Raw genomic sequence first — 18,706 nt, 5'->3', positions numbered from 1 at the left:
GGGCAAAACAAGTAGGAGAAACTGAGGCACAGTTTTGTCCAAGATTGTGCAGCGAAAGAAAATTAAATTCTTGTCTTTGCCCAGGACGGAGCGAGTTCCTTTTCCTAATGTCTGATTTCTTGGGGCGAGCTGCTCCCGTCCCCGGCGGCGGCTGCGTCAGGCGGCGGAGCCGGCGCTGAGCCTGCAGCGTCTGTCCCCTCCTGCCCCGTGCCCGTGGCTGGGGATGAGCTGGAACGGGGGGAGCAGCCACGGGTGAAGCGGGACCAGCAGATTAAACTGGAAATCGGAGCGGGCTTGAAGGCATTTTTGGAAGAGCACAACTGCCCTCACTGGGACCAGATCTGGAGGGAGAAGAGCCAGAAAGGCTCCTGCGTGCTGTTGGTTGCCTGTTCCATAGGGAGTGGATGGGCTGAAAGCTGAGTTTCCAAAGGAAAACATGCTTAATGTCATTATAAAGTTATTTTTGGTGTTTCCTGCAGGATTTAGCCCTAAGGGGACAGAGAAGTGGTTTGTCTCTGCAGGCCAGAGAGGGTCCATGGACTTTCTCAGTGCGGGGTTGACAGCGCGACCCCCAGTGCAGCTTTCGGTGCCACCCAAAGCCGGACACCGAGGAGGGGAACGTGACAGGTTGGTTCCCTGCCTGGTGGGATCTGCCCGAGGTGTTTGTCACTCCGGGTGCCGCCACTGGGGACAGAGTCGCCTTCCCTGCAGATCCCCAGGCTGACTGGAAGTGCGTGTGGGCTGCAAAGGAACAAGATTTCGGTCTGTGTGTGAAGTGAAGCTGGGCCGGCCAGGCTGGCTTACAGGCCTGATTTCCACCAGGACATGAGTTCTTGGTGGGTGAGGAACACGCTCTGGGCCTCGCTCCTCTGTATTCTGTCCGGGCAGTGATTGTGACCGCGCTTTGGTGTCCTGATTCGGGCTGCGTGGGAGCTGTTTTCCCTCTCTTTGGAGGCTGGAGGAAAGGAGGGGGTGGTTTGGGATGTTTTCCCGGCTCCAGGCCTTGGAGGCCTCTGAGCCTCTTTGGAGGCGTTTGCAGTGGTGTCACCTGCCCAGGAGAGGGAGCCTGGAGCTCACACTTGGTGCTCCCGGCCCGGGGCAGCGGCTCAGGAGCGCGGTGCCTCAGAGCTGCGCCGGGGCTCAGCCTTTCCTCTCCCCTCTCCCCTCTCCAGGGCCGCGGAGGAGCTCGGCCGCCTCCCTCCGCCGGCTCTGGCCGCGCTCTGGGCCCCAGCCCGCTCGCCGTTTGTGCAGATGGGAATGTTTCGGTGCCGGAGGCTGCCCCAGCGAGATCAGCTCTGCTTTGAGCACACGGTTTCTCTGCCTCCGGGGTTTGCCCCTGGGCTCTGTCTCACAGCTGGGCCGTGTCGTGGGCATCTGATGCCTCCTTTCCCCGTGCTGGGGCAGATGCTCCAGTCTTTGGCTCCAGATGGGGTTTGAGATCATCTTTGGGAAGCCTCTTGCAGTTGAAACTGATGCGGCGTTACCTAGAGATGGCCGTGCTTGCCAGAGATCGTGGGTGGACTTGCCTTTATTCCACCGACCCCCCAGCAGCAGCTCCAAAACTGAGGCACAGAGCAGTGAAGTGACTGAGACAGCGACTCAGTGAGTCGGGTCCTTCTCTCCAGGGTCCTGGAGCAGTGAATTGAACCCAGGAGTCCGGGTTCCTGGCCCCTGCTCTGGCCTTGGGGCTCTCTCAGTCCCCTGGGTGGTGAAGGCTTGAAAGCAGCAAAACAGCACCCCAAACCCCCATACGGCAGGGAAGGAAAACAGCGAGAAACTCTCCCCTTGCAGGATGGGGCTGCTGCTGAGCGCCTTTGCTTCCCAGCTTGGCCGTGGCCATCCTGTCCTCCAGTACCCCAGGGTGAACATTCGGGGCTCCCAGGCTCTCCCTTTCCTCTCGGGTTTCATTGTGGACACCACCAGCTCTGTGTTTCCCACTCCCAGAGCCCCAGCCCAACCTCACGGAGCCGCCGGGCTGTTGGGAGCCGTCACTCCTCATCTTCAGGGCCTCGCGGCCTTTGGAGTGGCGCAGCTTTGCACAAGCCCCGCGCTGTTCCTGCGGCTGGAGAGGCCCTGCCGGGTCCTGGCTCCAGGGGAAGCTCTGGGCTGAAGCGCCGGCTCCTGCGGCTGGGAGCAGCTCCTGCGGCTGGGAGCTGGCCCCCGGCTCCCCTCGGTCCCTCTGCCCGCGGGAGCTCCTCGGAGCCTCGGTCAGTGGCTCCGCAGCTGCCTCTCAGCCCCGGGTGCTTCCTGCTGGGGACACAGACCCAACAAATTACCTGCAAACTCAGTTCAGCTTCATTTGGCTGCCAGAGTTTAGCCAGAGAGCTGCTGGCAGCTGGGGCAAGAGCTGCTGTTTCCGATGGGTTGTGGTAAGAAATGTGGAAAACAAACAATACAATGCTTTCTCTGTGACACTCAGTACTTTATTGTAACAGCCGTAACCCTGGGAAGCGGGTGTTCTGGTTACATGGATGCTGCGGTAGTTGTCTGTCCTACAGAAACCTGGAAACGCTGCGATGTGTTCAGCAGGAATGTGCCAAGAGATGGTCGGCAGCTTCTGGAACTCAAGAGGCGGGAGCTGGTGTGGCAGTGGCGGAGCCCAGAGCTCGGCCTCGCTAAGGAAGATACCTCAGGGTACTAATTTGTGCGAGAGGGACGCGGCAATGCCAGAATGTCCCCCCTCGCTCGCAGGGCAATGTGGCATCTGCAGAGTTGGCTGTGGCAGCTTCGGTGCAACACGACCGGTGTCAGCCGGAAAGGGAAAAGCTGTCAGTGAAAATAAATACGAAGGCAAGTCCTGCTCATTGAGGTGAAATGGGACCCAAGATCCCGTTTCAAGGCCCCACGCCGCTGTGTGCGGGGCCGGGAGCGGCTTTGGGTGAGGCGTGCTCGCTGCTGGAGACCTGCCTTAGCAAAGGAAAGCTTTTAAGGAGTTTCAGCTTTGGTAGCATGGAAATGAGTGAGGGGCCACCCAAAAGGCAGTAAGATGGGTTAGATACTCTGATGTGGCCAAGGATTCCCCAGTACAGCCAGGTTTGTGAATCTGGGCATCACAAATCCGGCTGGCTCGCTTTGGGAAGCCGCTGCTGCCTTCCTGCGAGAGGCACGGCAGCCAGCGCCCGCCCGAGCCGGGGCCGCTCACGGGAGGGGTTTGTAATACTGCTAAAATGGCTTCTGGCTGCTGCGTTAAAAGCTTGTGTAAGAATTTCCCCTTCTGCCAGGTTTCCTGCAGGCAGATCTCACAGGCTGTGAGTGCAAACCCTCGGGGCAGACAGACCTAGAGAGGAAGACGATGGTGCATGGGTGTTGAGTGGGAGAGTCTCTCAAGTGCTAGGCTGGCTTCTGCTTGGAACCGGTAGCAGAGATGTTAACGGGGGTGTTGTAAAGACAAACTGAAAGGAGGATTCACGTCCTTTGTCCCTTGGAAGTTGGCTTGAGTTCGGGAGAAAGTGCTTTGGCTTGGTGTGGCCGCAGGGCCCCGTGGCTCGGCGCCGGGGCTCCGTTTCCCCTAGGAGCGCTGCGGGGCGGGCAGGGAGCCGCGCTGGGCCCGGGCGCTGCTGGGCGCGTCTGCTTTGGGTGGCACCGCCTGGTCACTGTGGCTTCTGGAGGGCTCAGCGCTGCCCGTTCCCCTCGCAAACAGCCTGGAGTTCCTCAGGGTGCTGGCGGAAACTGCCGGGGAGCGGGAATGAGAGAGGGAGGTTAGAAACGCTCGTTCACACGCTGCTTCACCAAAGCGGGCAAATGAAAACCACTTACGGTGCTTCGGCCTGGAGTGGACGGTGCTGATGATTGCGGGTATTGGTTGCTCCATGCTGTGAATGCAAGGGCAGAGTGTGAGGACATAGATTGATTAACATAGAGCGATGTGGAGGGCTGGAGCTGGGCCGCTTGGGTAGAGCCAAGCGCGCGTTTGGGTCATGGACGCTCAATCAACAGCGTCTAGAGAAGTGCTGGAACCCCGAGCAAGAAGCAGGGCTGAGCGGTGTGGGGACTGCTGGGATTTGTTTGTTCTTTGACCAGACCTTCAATACCAGCCTCCCACTTGGGGTGTCTGCGTTCTCCCAAGGGCTTTGGCTGCACCCCGTCTCCTCCAGGCACGGCTCACCTGCTCTCCTCGCCTTCCATCAGCTTCCTGTAGGTGAGGATCTCCACATCCAGGGCCAGCTTGATGTTCATCAGCTCCTGATACTCCTTCACCAGGTGCGCCATGTCCTCCTTGCTCTTCTGTAGAGCTTCTTCGAGGTTGCTCAGTTTGGCTTTGGCGTCCTTGAGGGCCAGCTCGCCGTGCTCTCCTGCCTCCTTGATGTGCTCCTCCAAGTACAGGCACTGGTGTTGCAGAGGGAGAAGGGGATGGAGGCGTTAGGTGTGGAGACCTGGGTTAGGGTTCCAGACCTCGGAGCTTTGTCACCCACCCCAGGGCTCACCTGGCTCTTCTGGGACACGATGCAGGACCTCAGCTTCTGAATCTTGATGTTGAGGTCAGCGATCTCCCGGCGGCTGTCGAGGAGGTGGCCCCCGTAGGAGCCCGCCTGGCTGCCGCCCTCGGTGAGCTGCGGGAGACGGAGAGCGGGTTACCTGCGGGTTTCCTGCGGGTTATCTGAACGTCTCCCACGGCAGCAAAGGGATCGCTGAGGATCCGCGCCGTCCTGGAGGAGAAACGCTGAACTGGGGAAACACGGGGGTTTGTGGAAGGATTTAGCGCTCGTTGCCCCGTCCTTGGCGGAAGCTGCGCCCGGGGTGGAACACGCTGTCTCTTGGGGTTAATCACATTCTTTTCTTCTCTGTTTGGGGGGCACCAGTGGGAGGTCATTTGTGCCTTAGGTGGCCAAGCTGCCACCAGGAGATGTCCGCGCCTTTCTCCACTGTGGTGTGGAGAGCCCAGAGCCGAGGAGCCGCTCATGTCTGCAGCCAAGGGAGGAGTCGCTCTGGGTCAGCGCCGCGGCCCTCCCTCCGTGCCCCGGTGCCCTCTGTCCCCCCGCAGCTCTGCCCGTTCCTGTGCTTTCCAGACCGCTCTCTCTCCTTCCGCTGCCTCTCCCCAGCGTCAGTCAGACAGGGATTCAAATACCTTTCTCCTGGTAAGGGCTTCGGCCTCCTCCCAGCTCCGCAGCGCCAGGGCTTCGTACTGCGCCCTCACTTCCTCCACAATTCTGCTCAGGTCAAGTTTGCACGTGTTGTCAATCCCCAGCACGACAGAAATGTCCTTAATTTCTGTCAGCAGCTCCTCGAGTTCCTGAATAGCAAAGAGAGAACAGGCCTGAGACACCAAGTGATCAACAGCTGCGTGCCAGAGGAGAGCTGAACCCGGGCAGATCAGATCTCTGTCAGGATTCGGATGGTGGGCAGTTATGCCTTGGGCAAGAAGTGGGGTGGTGTGAATCATTGTGCAGGCTCGTGGTGCTGGAAAGTGCCTTTGCTGAGCTCTCTCTCTAGAGAGGCTGTGGCCGCCAGCTCTGCTATTATAGTCTGCTTTGTGTCTGGTAAAAGAAGGGAGAAAGACACGACTTGATGCTGAGCAGGTGGTGCCTGCGTCCCCCGGCTGGCTGTGCAGGGTGCCACCGCTGTTCAAAGAGCGCGGCGCACACCTCTCCCCATCTCCTGCCTTTCATCTCCCTGGTTTTGTGCTTCCCTTTTGTGCTGAGGACTCTAATCTCTTAGAGAAACATTTGTGGACCTTGTTTGCCTTGCCCTCCCCTGCCTGGGAAACAAAGGGCACCCTGATGGGGTGATTCACGAATAACAGAAACAGACCTCACCACTCTTCCAAAGAGCGGGATTATCAGTGTGTTTTTTCCCACTGGTGTTTAATCCTCGAGCCTCTTTGTTAATCTTTGGGCAGGTTAAGAGCTATATGAGAAAATGCACCTTTATTGCAGATACTTGAGCATCCTCTACCAGGGGAAAAAAAAGATTGAACCTGGTGGTTTATTAATGAGCATCAAGGCTGAGATTTTCTTCTGATTCATACCAGCGTGCTGGGAGCAAAGCTGGGGAGCAGAACTTTCCTTATTTGCCCTCGCCCTGGGTACGTGTGCCTGTGAGTTGATGTCAGTCAAATCAACAGGTACAGGCGAGAAAATGACTCACCCGAAAACGAGCTGTGGAGAGGGGAGGGCAGAGGGAGCTGGCAAAGCGTTCCTGTGCGTGAAGCACGGCTACAAACCAGGCACGAGGGCGGCCCTGCGGCAGGACAGCAGTGCGGGACCTGCGGGTGCCACAGCTCCTCGCACCAGGAATCCTCTTATTCCGGAGGCAATAAGGCCTTGTGCTTAGTTGCCAGCAGGGTATGTGTTCTAATGTGATTCTGACATTATGCGGATCCTCCTGCCTCTCCGTGCCTCAGTTTCCCCACGAGGAATGTAACATTCCTCTATCAAGCATCTTAATTGTTTGTATTGGTAGAAGAATCAGACAAATCATTAGTATTCCCAAGCACTGCCGAGCCTGCTCGGTGACATTTCAGAGGCGCTGAGTAAGTGGCTGGAATCCCCGAGCAGATCCGGGCGCTGCAGCCCTTGGGTTTGTCTGCAGAGCTGCAGCCTCCGCTTCCTGCCCCCGGTGCCACCGCGCCCCCCGCGCCCTTCGCGTTTCACGGGATGGAGAACGCTGGGGTGTGGGAACACCCTCCCAGCTCCATTTTTACCTGCTCATAGATGGTTTTCTTCAACTCCATCAGCTCTCGGAGCCCATTGAGTTTCACCTCCAGCTCGGTCCTGTGCAAGGAGCTCACGTCTAAATCCTGGAGGAGATGGAAAGTGTGTTAATCAATAGTTCGTAGCAAGGAATTCTCCCCAGCGCGTGTGGGGCTGCTTGGCGTGGGTTGTGCCCCGCGCGGGTGTTTTGGTGGCAGGGTGAGAGGGAAGCGGGCAGGGCTGGGCCGGACCCACTCAGCTCTTGTTCACCGCAGAAGGTGCAGCTTATTGAAAACTCTGATGCCGCCCGCAAAAGTCACCAGAACTGCCCTTGCTGCCTGATGAGTGTGTCAGGGAAAACATGCAATTACCCATAACGATCATCTGCGGGGAACGTTTCCTCTGCCTAATTATACCCTGCATTCCTGTGCCTCGGATTTATTTTTATGTCAAAGCCTCCCATTTCAGCTGATATTCAAATGCAGCTCCTTCTGGGGCGGGATGTTTGAACAGGGTGTAGCCAAGCGACAGGAAACAAAAGCAAACACGTTTATCAGCTCGCAGCCTTTCCCAGCCCCTGCTGTCGTTTGACATGGAGCGGAGGTGTCCCGGGTGCACAACCCGCCAGCCCAGCGCTGCGAGCCCCGGCTGCTTCTGCCAAGGGCCCCGGGGCCTTTCTGTGCCCGCAGTGGCCCAGGCTCACTCGTGCTTTTCCTCTTGAGCCTGTGACCACATTCGCCACCGCGCTGTCCCCAAAACCGCGCTGTCCCCAAAACCGCGCTGTCCCATGGGCCAGGGGCTGGGCCTGGGCCGTGCTGCCTCCCAGCTCTGGTGCAGAGCCCACTCGAGGAAGAGCTGCTCTCACCACTGACCTTTTTGAGCTCCATGAAGGTGTATTCCATGCCGCTGCAGAGGCGAATTTCATCCTCGTACCTAAAGAGAGTGGAAAAAGCAGTAAGAAATTGCACGTGGTGAGAGCCTCTGGCATGCTTAAGGTTGCCATGCTGCCCCCAAAAAGTGTTGGGATAAAAGCTTTCTGCTTTCATTATGATGTCCCACCACCTTGATGTGCCCAAGGAGAGAGAGCTCTTAGGAGTGGGCACCATGTGGGAGAAGTAGGATGATGAGCTGCCACATTTCAGCTGCTCTGCAGCTCTGTTGCAGCTCTGAGGAGCCTCGGAGTAGAGATGAGGTGGCTTTAATTCTCATTAATTGGAGGGCCAAGCACCCTCAGGTTACCTCACGTTACCCCAGACAGAGAGCGGGCATGGAGGGGTGGGGGCGGTCAGTTCTCTGTGAAACCCATCGCACCCCCAAAGACTCCTGAATTAGCACCCTAACCCTTCCGCTTCTGCTTTTTTTCAGGTATCCTCAGCACTTAATTCCCGGAGTCTTCTCAAGGGAGAAATGCAGCTCAGTTTGTGAAGTAACGCAGGACCTGGCAAAGCGGTTTGTGGAAAGCAGCAGCCACAGAGCAGAAGGTACCAAAACCCGGCCGGGCCAGGTGGAGTCCTAATGGTGAAATATCCAGTGGAGGAACCAACCCCGCAGGTGTTTAAAACCAGGTCTGATAAGGCAGGACCAGGATCACAAAGACTTAGTCCAGGGCAAGTGCAGTTCTTGGCGGCCGGCAGCTTGGGGGACGCGCCGGCCCTTTCCGGGCCTGGCGGGAGCAGCAGCAGGTGGTTTGTTTGCCGTGCAGGAGCGTTACGGGATGTGTTTGCTGGGCACGCTTTGGGGGCGCTGGCTCTGCTGCTGGCAGCGGAGCGGCTTGCGCTCACAGGGAGCAGAGCGGCTTGCGCTCGCAGGGAGGTCGCGGCTTCGCTGCTCGTCCACGGTACCACAGGCCCCTCTTATCCTGATGTGCATGTAGTGTGTGTCTAGGCTGTGAAATGAAACCTTCAAGTGCACCAAGTTGATATGGGGAGGGCTGAGACCTTTGGGAACGAGGTGAAATGTCATTTCCTAACAGATTCCCTAAAACTGGGCATGACAGCCATGCTCTGTTGTTTGGTGGTCTGGTGCGTCATCACTCCCGTTATCTCCAGAGCCTTCCCTGCTGTTGCACAGAGCTCCAGGAGCCGGAGGAGCTGTGCCAGGAGCAGGAGGAGGAGGAGGTGTTGTGGAGGCAGCGCAGGGGACGGCGTGGCGGGGCAGGGGGTGCGCCAGGCTGCGGAGCTGGCCCGAAACACCAGCCCAGCTCCATGGAGCTGTTGCTTCCTTGCCAGAGGGAGCAGCGAGGGCAGGGAGGGACCTGGCGGTCACAGGCGCTACGCTTTGGCACTTCTGAGGTTCCTTTTGAGTACCCCCATGCTGTTCACCTCGCCCTTTCCTCGCCTGCCTTTATAAGGCCAGGTAGCGCAGCTAACGAGATTTACCTGTCTGGTTTCTCTGCTCTTTAGCTGGAATGTGAACCATGCTGCCAGCAACTATGTATTGAGCTTAATTACAGCCTGCCACTCTGCCTTCATCCTCGCTGCAGCTCAGCCCAATCCCAGGCTGTCCCAGCCTGCCGAAGCAGCTTCGCGCATTGCCGGGCGCTGACATAATCCTGCATTCTGCACAAACAACGCTCCTGACTGAGGAGAGCAGGCCCAGCCAGCCAGACGTGCTCAGCGCACGGCTCCGCAGGGACCTGGGGACCCGGAGGTGACTCACACGGGGATGGAGCATTCCACAAACACATTACAGCGTTTATCTCCTTAGAGATAATCCTCTAGCAGTCGTGCGTGAAGGCGTAAATCCATCCCATCTCAGTTCCTGCACTTAAGACACACTTAGACGGGCGTCTGGTCGCCTTGGGCTCCTTCCATAGGCACTGGAGCAAAACCAGAGGTGAACCAGATCTCAGGTGGGCTGTGATCTTCTCTGGATGTGCCTTCAACACTACTTTAGGGTAAAGATATAGTGGTGGGATGGATCTGAGCCTGGCGGCACGAAATTAAGTCAGTCTTCCTCTTGTGGGGCGAGGACATGAGGCAGGAAGCAGCTGGAAACCCAGTGCCGAGGTTGGAGGTAGAGGGTGTTGGTGTCTGGTCTTCAGGTGGCAAGATGTGCCCAACGCAATCCCTGGTCTCAGAAGTGGGGCCTCGGAGGCCACGCACCCCGTGTTTTCCTGCGGTATCTCCCCGGTACCACACCAGAGTGGGTCGGCACATGCCAAAATTCCCCGTCGTCTTATTCCAGTGGGTCTTTGCACGTGCAACCGGCTGTGTGGGGAGCTGGAGCGCGCGCTTGTGCAGATGTGCACCTCTGGGCAGCCGTCCCTACTCAGTGTTTGGTTTTCAGCTTGACTCCCTAAAGCGGCCGCGTTTGAGATCCCGCGCCAGCCTCCAGCCCTGTCGCGTCCCCTCTCGTGCTTCTCTGCGTTTGGAATTGCTGCTCAATGGCAACCTAATGTGAGAAGAAGCTCAAAGTGCTGGTTAAACCTGGATGGCTTTAGGAAAGCAGACGCTGGATAGATGAGACAAACACGGAGGGGCATGGACGGGCGCGTTTCACACTCTGGTGGCGCGTTGGGCAGCAACCTGCTCGGCGGTCACTGTGTTTTGTCCGCAGTGCCGCAGCTTGGCTGGGAACGTAACCAGGTACGTGTGCCAGTGAAGTTATTAGTTCTTCTTCCCCCAAAAACATTCCCTTGGGAAAAGAAACCTCCCAAATTTGCATGGTTAGGCAGACCATTAGCTCCAGAAAAGCAACTGGGCTGGGGCGGCCTTCTGGAAGGTGGCGTGCAGGACTCGACAGAGCCGGCGTGGGTTAGGCCGGCTTGGATCGCTGCCTGCAGAAGGCTCGGCAGAACCAGCCGTGCTCTCCCCGTGAATCACTCAGCCCTGGGAGCAGCGCTGGCATTGTCACTGTCACAGCGATCCACGGGCGCTGGCTGCGGCGGTGCCAGCGACACGGTGGTTTTACCCACCTGGGTTTGTGCCTTGCAGCTCCCAGCGTGAGCTGGGTCAACGGCTGGACTCGATGATCCAACCAAAACGATTTGCGACCCCAGCTCCTGTTCTGCTCCGCCAGCCGCTCGCTTGGTGCGCTGGCGTCTGGAAAGTGGGGTATCGGCCCTTCCCCCAATTTGCAGACACGTTGAGTAGCCGCTTTAATCAAAGCCTGCAAAGAGCTTTAACATCCTCAGACTAAATTCTCTGGAGGGGGCACTGGTGTTATTTGAGCGTCATTTCGTGCACCAGGAGCAGGTCTGAGCTCTCCCTGCAGCCGCGTCCCCTGCGTGCGCCTGTGCCGCAGGTCGCTGTTCAAGACTCCCGAGATTTAGTGTAGGCAGCGGGTGTAACTGCAGGGGAAGGGATCTCATTGTGGATTTGTCTGCGGTATGCAAATGGCGCTGATAATAAGAAAAGCATTGTCTTCTCGAATGAGGCACAGCACATCTCAGATGCTCCTATCTGAAGATCTCAAAGCTCTTGGCAAAAGCAGCGATGAGATAAGCACGTGGCAGCTGGTCCTCCCTTCACCTTGCGGCTGACTCAGTATGTTCTGTCAGGAGCTTTTCTGGGTCAAAGTCTGACTTTTTTGGTCAAAGCAGAGTTTTGCGTTAAATGTTGTGGGGTGCAGGGGAAGGGAAGGGGTGTCTGTTAGTACTGAGCAGCCTAGGCCCATAAACCGATGTGGGAGAGTGTCCTGCCTTGTGATAACACTGTGGAGAATAAATATTTCTGGTTTAGTGCCTGTCATTCCTGATAATGCTGTTCCCAGAGCTGCCCTCTGACCTGAGGAATTTCTCAGATGCCCAGCACTCTTTGGTATTTGCTTTTTATGGGTTTTCTTTCATCTCTAGTTAATCAGGAACAGGCCAGGTTGCTAACTTCTCAAATACAGTTTTGTGTGCACCAAGCTAGGAATCTGGTCCTGGGAATGACAAGGCGTCTGTGTTACATCAGCCCACACAGCTCAACCGATACCTTTCAAACGCACGCCAGCCACCTACTTGCTTCGGAAGTTGTCCATGGTGCTCAGCACCTTCGTCAGCTCCGACTCCAGGGTTTCCTGCTCGTAGTTGAGCGCCTTCATCTCCTGGCTCATTTTGCTCATGTACTGCTCGTAGATGGCCTTCATGTCCGACTCGGAGTCCGAGTGGTCCTGGTCCTTCAGGAAGTTCCACCTTGTCGTCAGGACCTTGTTCTGTTGCTCCAAGGACTGGACCTGCGGGAGAAGTTTGAGGGGGTCAGTGCCAGCAGCACGGCGGCCGCTCCTGGGGAACCGGCAGCGGCCCCGGGCGGGCACCGGCGGCTCCCGAAGGACGGAGACTGATGGGGATTCTAGAAGTTTTACACATTGCTGCCTTACGAATTTCCTGCTAGAACACGCTCACATCAAAATGAATGAGTGTCTGTTATTGTCACTGAAAAATCAGAACTGTTCAATGCTGGTCCCCTTTGCCCCGAACACATGGAAGTAAAGGCTGAAAACGCAGCCCAGGTGACCCGCGTGTGTCCAGGCGGACGACGACCTGGCTGACCACCCGCACCGCGTCGCTGGGATCACACCACGGTGAGCTTTGCCTAGTGAATCAGACTCCTGGTTTGTATTGCAAAGCAACAGAGACAAGGCCTATGGGAACTCTAGAGAACAAGCAAAAATAATTACAGGCCTGTGTGTGTGTGCCTGGCTGCTCCAGAGGGTTCTCTGCGTTTGCAGCACCCGCCGCTTCAATCGGCACTTTCCTTCCCTAATATTGCCAATCGTAACAGTCATGCTCAGTGCTGAGCAGCTTCCCTCCTCAGAGCTCTTGGCTAACTTCAATTAATTGTGTAATTGCTACTCTTATTGCTCTGTGAACAAAGCCAAGCTCCTTTGGTCACGTTTGTGACCGTGTCCTGTGCTCTGTCCCAGAGGTGATCCAGCGCTGACACTGCGGTGCCGATGCTGTTGGACATTGACCTTCTGCAGTGATCTTTAGCCGTTTCTTTAGCTCTCTGCGGGCCCGGGCGGTGTCGGTGCTCTGAGTCCATGCGGGACCCTGGAGGGCTCAGCTCCTGGCCTTGCTCCTCATCTTTAGCTGCTCTTTTTCCCCTCGATAGCTCCTCAGTCTCTTTTGGGCTCCCAAACCAAACCCGTCCACAGGGCTGACCTGCTCACTTCTGCTTTTCTTACCCAGCGTCCCTCTCAGCAGAAATTCTTCCTTGCAAAGTCTCTTAGCATGAGGTTTGCAGCAGAAGGATGACCCGGATCTGGCCACATTTCCTGGAAAATTGTGCCTGAGCACTGGAAACATGAGCAAAGGTTGGTCCTCGGCGGCCTGTGCGGTGCTCGAGCTGAAGAAACGCCTTCGGACCGGGCTCCATCGCTTGGCTGTTCCCTGCCCGGACGTCTCCGGACGGAAAATGCGTCCCAGCAGATCCGGAGCAGCCTGCTGGGAAACCCTCAGCAGCAAACTCCTCGAGTTCGCGTGGTCAGTTCCCCGAGGAATCAGCTGCTCAGGCTCGAGACCATCTGAACTCCTGATTAAAAAGGCGAGTTCTCTCTGCAGGGCAGTGTCGTTACTCTGGAATGCGGGCCTGAGGCAGGCGGCCGGAGCTCGCCGCTTCACCTGCCGCTTGAAGCTCCAGCCTTCAAAGCGAAGCGCAGGACTTGCTAACGCCGAAGCCGCCCAGCTGAGGTGGGGTGTTGTATCTTCCGTCCATCAGGCCCTGCAGCGCACGCTTATCAACGGGCCGCCCGCTCGGCTCTATCGGGAGACCTGGGTGCTCTCTCCCTTCTGCACGGAACAGGCCGGCGCGTGTGGCCTTGTGCTGCGCGGTCTTGTCCCCGTCCTTGCTGCTGAGGTCTGGGTTCTGCCATCCACACAAACCGCCATTCGGATGGTCCAAGGGCCGGTCCTGCAGTGTGTGGACACAGCCCGCCCGGGTGGTTTCCTCCCCCAAAGTCACGTTGCCAGGAACTGCGCTTGGCAAACCACGGCCACGGCCGTGCCCCCCGTCCCGGGCCGGCCCCCGTACCGCCACGTGCCAGCTTGCACACGCAGGTGTGGTTGGTTCACAACTGCTCCCTTTGGATAGATGCTCTGGGAGATGGTTCCCCCACCCTTCTCCTTCCCAGTGTGAATTCAGGTCCTCAAAGAGGTAGCGTTAAAATACAAAACACTCGCAAGCCGTAGCAGCTTGGCGTTGGGTGCCGGTGTTGTAGACGGCAGTGAAGCAATCCTGTGAGATTACCATCTGTTTACAGAGCGCCGGGCTCTGCAGGAACCTGCCTCGGCTGGAGGAGTTGTTTTCCTTTGAGAAAACCTCCTGCCTTCTCATGGATCTTAAGAGATGAAAGCGACACTTTGTTGGCTCCGCACGCAAGCCGGCGCGCTGCAAGCCCCAGCGCGGGGGTGGGCGGGGGGTCTCCCTTGCCCACCCCATTGCTCTGGAGCTGAATTTCCAGCTCTCTCGAGCACTTGAAGGAGAATTTGAGCTGCTGCCTTGCTCAGCATCAGTGCCCATGGCTGCCTGGCCCTGCCGTGTGGCCCTGCTGTCACCGCTCGGGTGGAGCAGCGTCCCCGCAGGACACGAGGGTGACAGGCGCAGCGAGGGAGCTGCAGGGGCTGCTTGATGCGCTGCCCACGGATGTGGCCCAGCTTCCCCTAGAGAGGATGCTGGCCCTGTGATAGCACTGAAGGAGTGGCTAATGGGGTAATGAGCCTGGCCATGGGCAGCTGAAGGCCTCCTGAGAGACTGGGTGGTGTGTGTGTCCCCGCCACCGTCCCCGTGGTCCTCAGCAGCTCACCTTACCTTCTCAATCAGCGTCACGAACTGGTTGTTGAGCAGCTTGATGTCCTCTGTCTCCTGCTGCCGCACGGCTTGGAAGTCGGGGTCGATGTCGAGGTGCACGGGGGCCAGGAGCCTGCTGTCCGTGGAGAGCGAGGGGTAGGAGCAGCGGTACCCGCCGTCGCCGTAGCCGTTGGGGCTGCCCAGGCGATCCGGGGACGTGCCGGCTGCCTTGCCTCTGCTCATCTTCCCCGCCAGCTCCCAGGAGGAGAGGGAGCCGCTGCTGAAGGCTGCGCAGGGGTTAGTCATGCTCGGCGGCGGCCCCGCAGCTGCAGGGGAGGAGAGAGGAGGGAAGAGGGGAGGAAGGAAAAGAGATGGAGTTTTCCTGCTGCCGCCGCCTCGAAGGGCAGGAGAGTAGTGGCACACAGAGGAGTTTGTCGGCTTGATTCCCGTCTCCTCAGCTCGTGGGTTGGCTAATGAATTACAAGCACCTGTTCTCCTATGTTCATTAAACGGAGGAGGGTGTAACCGTTGATGTAATCCAGATCAACCTGTTGGCTTGTATTTTTTTTTCCCTCCTCTCCCTGTACCCTCCTTTCTTCAGGAGCTTGTTTGTGCGGTGAGGGCATAGGCAGCAAAACAAATCACTCCCAGGTAATTCGCCGGGCCCCGAGCGGCTGCTTTCCCCAGCCTTAAATGGTGAAAAAGGAACGCGAGGTGCCGGGCTGCGGCGGGACGGCTCGGAGCGCCTGCTGCGCCGGGCCTGCGCGGGCGGCTCGGCCGCTGCTGCTCCCCCGCCAAAGGCTGCAGGAGGGAACTTGGAGTCTTAATATTTGGTGGGCGAGTGTTTAAAATCGTAAAGAATCCGAGTTGGCGAAGGGCGGGAGTTTAGAAAAGCATCTCGAGCTCACAGTGCCTGGAGCTGCTCTGGGCTCCCTTGGCCACGCAGGCAGGTGACAGAAGCTTCTGGTGCTCTGGGTGTTTCAGGGCCAGTGCGGCCGGTGTCCAGACCCCGGGTGCGGGGACCGAGTCCTGAGGTTACCGAGGTTACCGAGGCGGCTGGTGCGACGGCAGCGGAGCCCTTGGCACCACGGGCACCGCTTGGTCTCCAGAGCGGCCCAGCCTTGACCATGCGCTCCCTGGAACCCTTTGAAAGCCGGGGCTGGAGACACCGAAAACCACCGTCTTGTAATGAAGTGTGGGCTGCCCGGGTGGCACACCCTTACGGACCTGTTTGGGCCTGGGTAGAAATCAGTGTTGGACGTGGCCTTCTGGAAAGTGCTTTTCTGCTTTAATGCAGTTTCTCGTGAGAAAACTCAGGACAGAAAAGCACCTGTTTGTGCCTCTGGATTGCGTTTGAGTTTTCTCAGGAAAGGGGACGATCTTCTCTGGCCAGAGTTGAGGATTCGGTGTTGTGGGAAAGCCGCTGTTTGCCGGGCTGGTTCTGCTCTTGCTTGGAAGACGAGCCGGGAGCTGCTGGTGAAGGGAGCGGGTTTGGGTCTGGCCCAGGAACACCCCGGAGGAGCTGGGAGTTTGTCTCGAGAAGGACGTCGGAGGGAAGGAGACCCGTTCCGCCGGGGTTCAGCTCCTCCAAGCATATCTCGGTGTTTGCCCCCGCAGTGTGCTGGCACACCCTACCAAACGCTTGTCCAGGGAAAATGTTTCCCCTGATGATCCACTTGAACACCAAGTCCCTCACTCGACAGATCCTTGTCAGGACTTTTCCATTAAATCCTGGGAGTTTATTTTAAGGACTGAAACAAAACCCCGCAGCTGGGAGATAAGGGAGCTCAGGGCTCCGGTGAGCTGCGACTCAGCCCCGCGTGGGCTGCTCTGTGTGGCTGCAGGCGCACGGCTGTTCCCGATTAGCATCAGGTCACGGGGTCGCCTGGCGGGTTCTGGCTCCGGCTGGTGCCGGGGTAGCGGTGGCTCCCGAGGGCAGGACGCACGGGGGATCGGGCAGGACGCACGGTGGGATCGGGCAGGACGCACGGGGGACCAGGCAGGACGCACGGGGGACCAGGCAGGACACACGGGAGGATCGGGCAGGATGCATGGAGGATCAGGCAGGATGCACGGGGGGGATCGGGCAGGCTGGGTTTAGCAGCGGCCGGGATTTCTGCACCAACCCAGGCTGGATGTTGTGCGATTACACTTTGCAGGAAGAAGCGCTGCTGCAGCGCCAGCTCTGCTGCTCATCGGCCCCAGCATCGCTCCCTGCTCCAAGTATCAGTTCTTGCTCTCTCTTTTTTCCTTGAAATGAAACGTGTAACGCTGGATCCGGCCCATGAGCTTGTCCGGTTTGGCTGAAATGGCATCTCCCAGCGCAGAATGGCTCAAAAAACCCCTCTTGGTGATCAGATCTAATGTGACATGTTGCTTGGTGCCTTTGAGTGCCAGCTCCTGCATAGCACCGTGTCCTGTGTCCCGCATCCCCTCCGCTGGGTGCTGGAGGCGGGGACAGCACCATTCTGCCAAAGAAAGATGCAGGAGGACAATGGCTTAGGGTGAAACTGCCTTTACCGCTTGGCTGAGCGCCGAGAGCAGACGCTGGTGCTCGTGGTGCTGGGCGCATGGCGATGCCCGGCGGCCCGGTGCGGGAATAAACCCGCTCTTTGGTATCGGAGGTGCAGAAATGTGTCACCCCGCGCTGGCTTTTCAGGGACGGAGAAGGAAGAGCTGCTCATGTGATGGCAGCCAAAGCCTCGCAACGTGCTGCCTTCCCTGCCCGACAGGAGAGGCGGCGCTGAGTCAGGGAGTCCTTCCCTTCCCTTCCCTTCCTGCTGATGTTCTCGATGTTCCTCCTTGGCCCGGTATTTGGTTCAACTGGAAATGGGCTGCTCTCCCAAACTGGGCCTTAAGATTTGGCACCAACCATCTGGGCTCCACAGCAGAACAAGCTGAAAACGGCTGGGGACGAGAGGAGGGCGGTAACGTGGTGGGGACGGCTCTGGAGGACGCGGTGAAGGGTCCGCTCACCTCCGGCTGCGCTGCTGTGGCCTGGCAGCCTGGTCCAGCTTGTCCCCGGTCCGTTCGGATGGAGCTGTCACCATCCAGAGGTGCTGAGAGCTCTGGGTGCTCCCATTCGGGGAACATCTGGAGCAAGTGGAGGTGTTGCTTTGGGTTTGTGGTGAGGTTGGGTGGTGAGCTGAGGTGAGGGGGTGGGCACGGGGTGGCTTAAACCCTCACGGGGTGGCTTGAGGGTGCTTAAGCTTTGCAGACCAACCAAGAGAGTCTTGTCACCCTTCCCTCCATACATGGAGATTTGTTCCAGCCATCTGGAAAATCACCTTTTGGGGTGATTGGCTCAGTGTATGTATGCATAGTAGAATAGTTTATTTATCAAGGTTCCATAAGTAATTGCTGTTTATAAAGAATGGGTAATGTATGAAACATAAACAAGGAATCAGCGTTTGCCCTGAGGAATGTGAATGATTAAGGTTAAGCAAGACAGAGACGGGGCTGCAGGGCCCGGGAGGCAATGAGTGGGTCAGCAGGGCTCATTTGGACATCAGCAGGACGTATTTCAGGCTCGTCGGGCACGCGAGCAGCGTCTGCAGCGGGAAGCAAGCGCGCCGGGCGAGTGACACATGGCGGGGGAATGGCTGATACTGCGGCCGCAGGTGCGACCAGGCAGAGCGGCTGCTTCCTGGTGCCACTGCCAGGTTCGGTCACCGAGTTCGCTTTGGGTTTGAAAAGAAAAGAAGGCGATGACCTATTTTGTTAAATGTTTGCTTTGCTTTTGACAAATTTGGCTGCGGGCCCCTATCCTGCGACAGGAGAGCTGTTCGCCCGCCCGGCGCCACCCGCGCCCCCCGCCAGCCCCTCTCCTGCTCGCTGCTTTCGGGGTGGAACAGCGAGCAGCCGTCAAAATCGCTTCCCCCAAACCAGGCGTCACTCGCAAAGAATTTATAGAAGGGTTTGGGAGGCAGGACGGGACGTGTCCACATGCGCTTCACACTCAGGACGGTTTCCAACCCATCTGCTGCGCTTTTGCTCACATGGTTTACAGGAAACTTCAGGTATTGGGAAAAAAGCAAAGAACCGAGTGGGGCCGATGAAGTGGTGGTGCCATCGGTTGCTCCTGCTGGGAGCTGCAGGCTCTTCCCTTCGTGCCGGAGCCACCGGCCGTGCCAGCGCCGGATCTGCCCCGGGCAGCCGCATCGGCTCCCACATCCTCGTCATTTCGCCTTGGAAACCGCTGCTCGATGTCCAGCCCCGCAGGCTGTCCCGGAGCCCGCGAACGTCCCTCGGCCCCGCGCGTCCCGCGTCAGCCGCGCCGGCAGTGCTGGAAGTGCCCTTTCTATTAATGGTTATTTCTAATAACCTGTCCTGTTACTCTGGCAAATGGCTTCTGGTTTCCCAACA

At 58.0% G+C, this 18,706-nt stretch overlaps 1 protein-coding gene across 1 annotated transcript; it reads right to left on the bottom strand.

Annotated features, from left to right (window-relative positions):
• Positions 1 to 3,508: 3,508 nt before the first annotated feature.
• On the bottom strand, positions 3,509 to 14,647 carry LOC308050430 (keratin, type II cytoskeletal 80-like; the record flags this gene model as incomplete). Its single annotated transcript, XM_080360545.1, has 9 exons — positions 3,509 to 3,669; positions 3,757 to 3,812; positions 4,106 to 4,326; positions 4,425 to 4,550; positions 5,066 to 5,230; positions 6,641 to 6,736; positions 7,502 to 7,562; positions 11,575 to 11,789; positions 14,363 to 14,647. 9 exons carry the CDS (start codon positions 14,645 to 14,647, stop codon positions 3,509 to 3,511), a joined length of 1,386 nt encoding a protein of 461 aa, XP_080216671.1.
• Between the last annotated feature and the right edge of the window lie 4,059 nt (positions 14,648 to 18,706).

The sequence above is a fragment of the Nesoenas mayeri genome, assembly GCF_963082525.1.
Source record: "Nesoenas mayeri genome assembly, chromosome: 28".
Taxonomy (NCBI): Eukaryota; Metazoa; Chordata; class Aves; order Columbiformes; family Columbidae; genus Nesoenas; species Nesoenas mayeri.
This window is presented reverse-complemented; position numbering and strand designations above follow the sequence as displayed.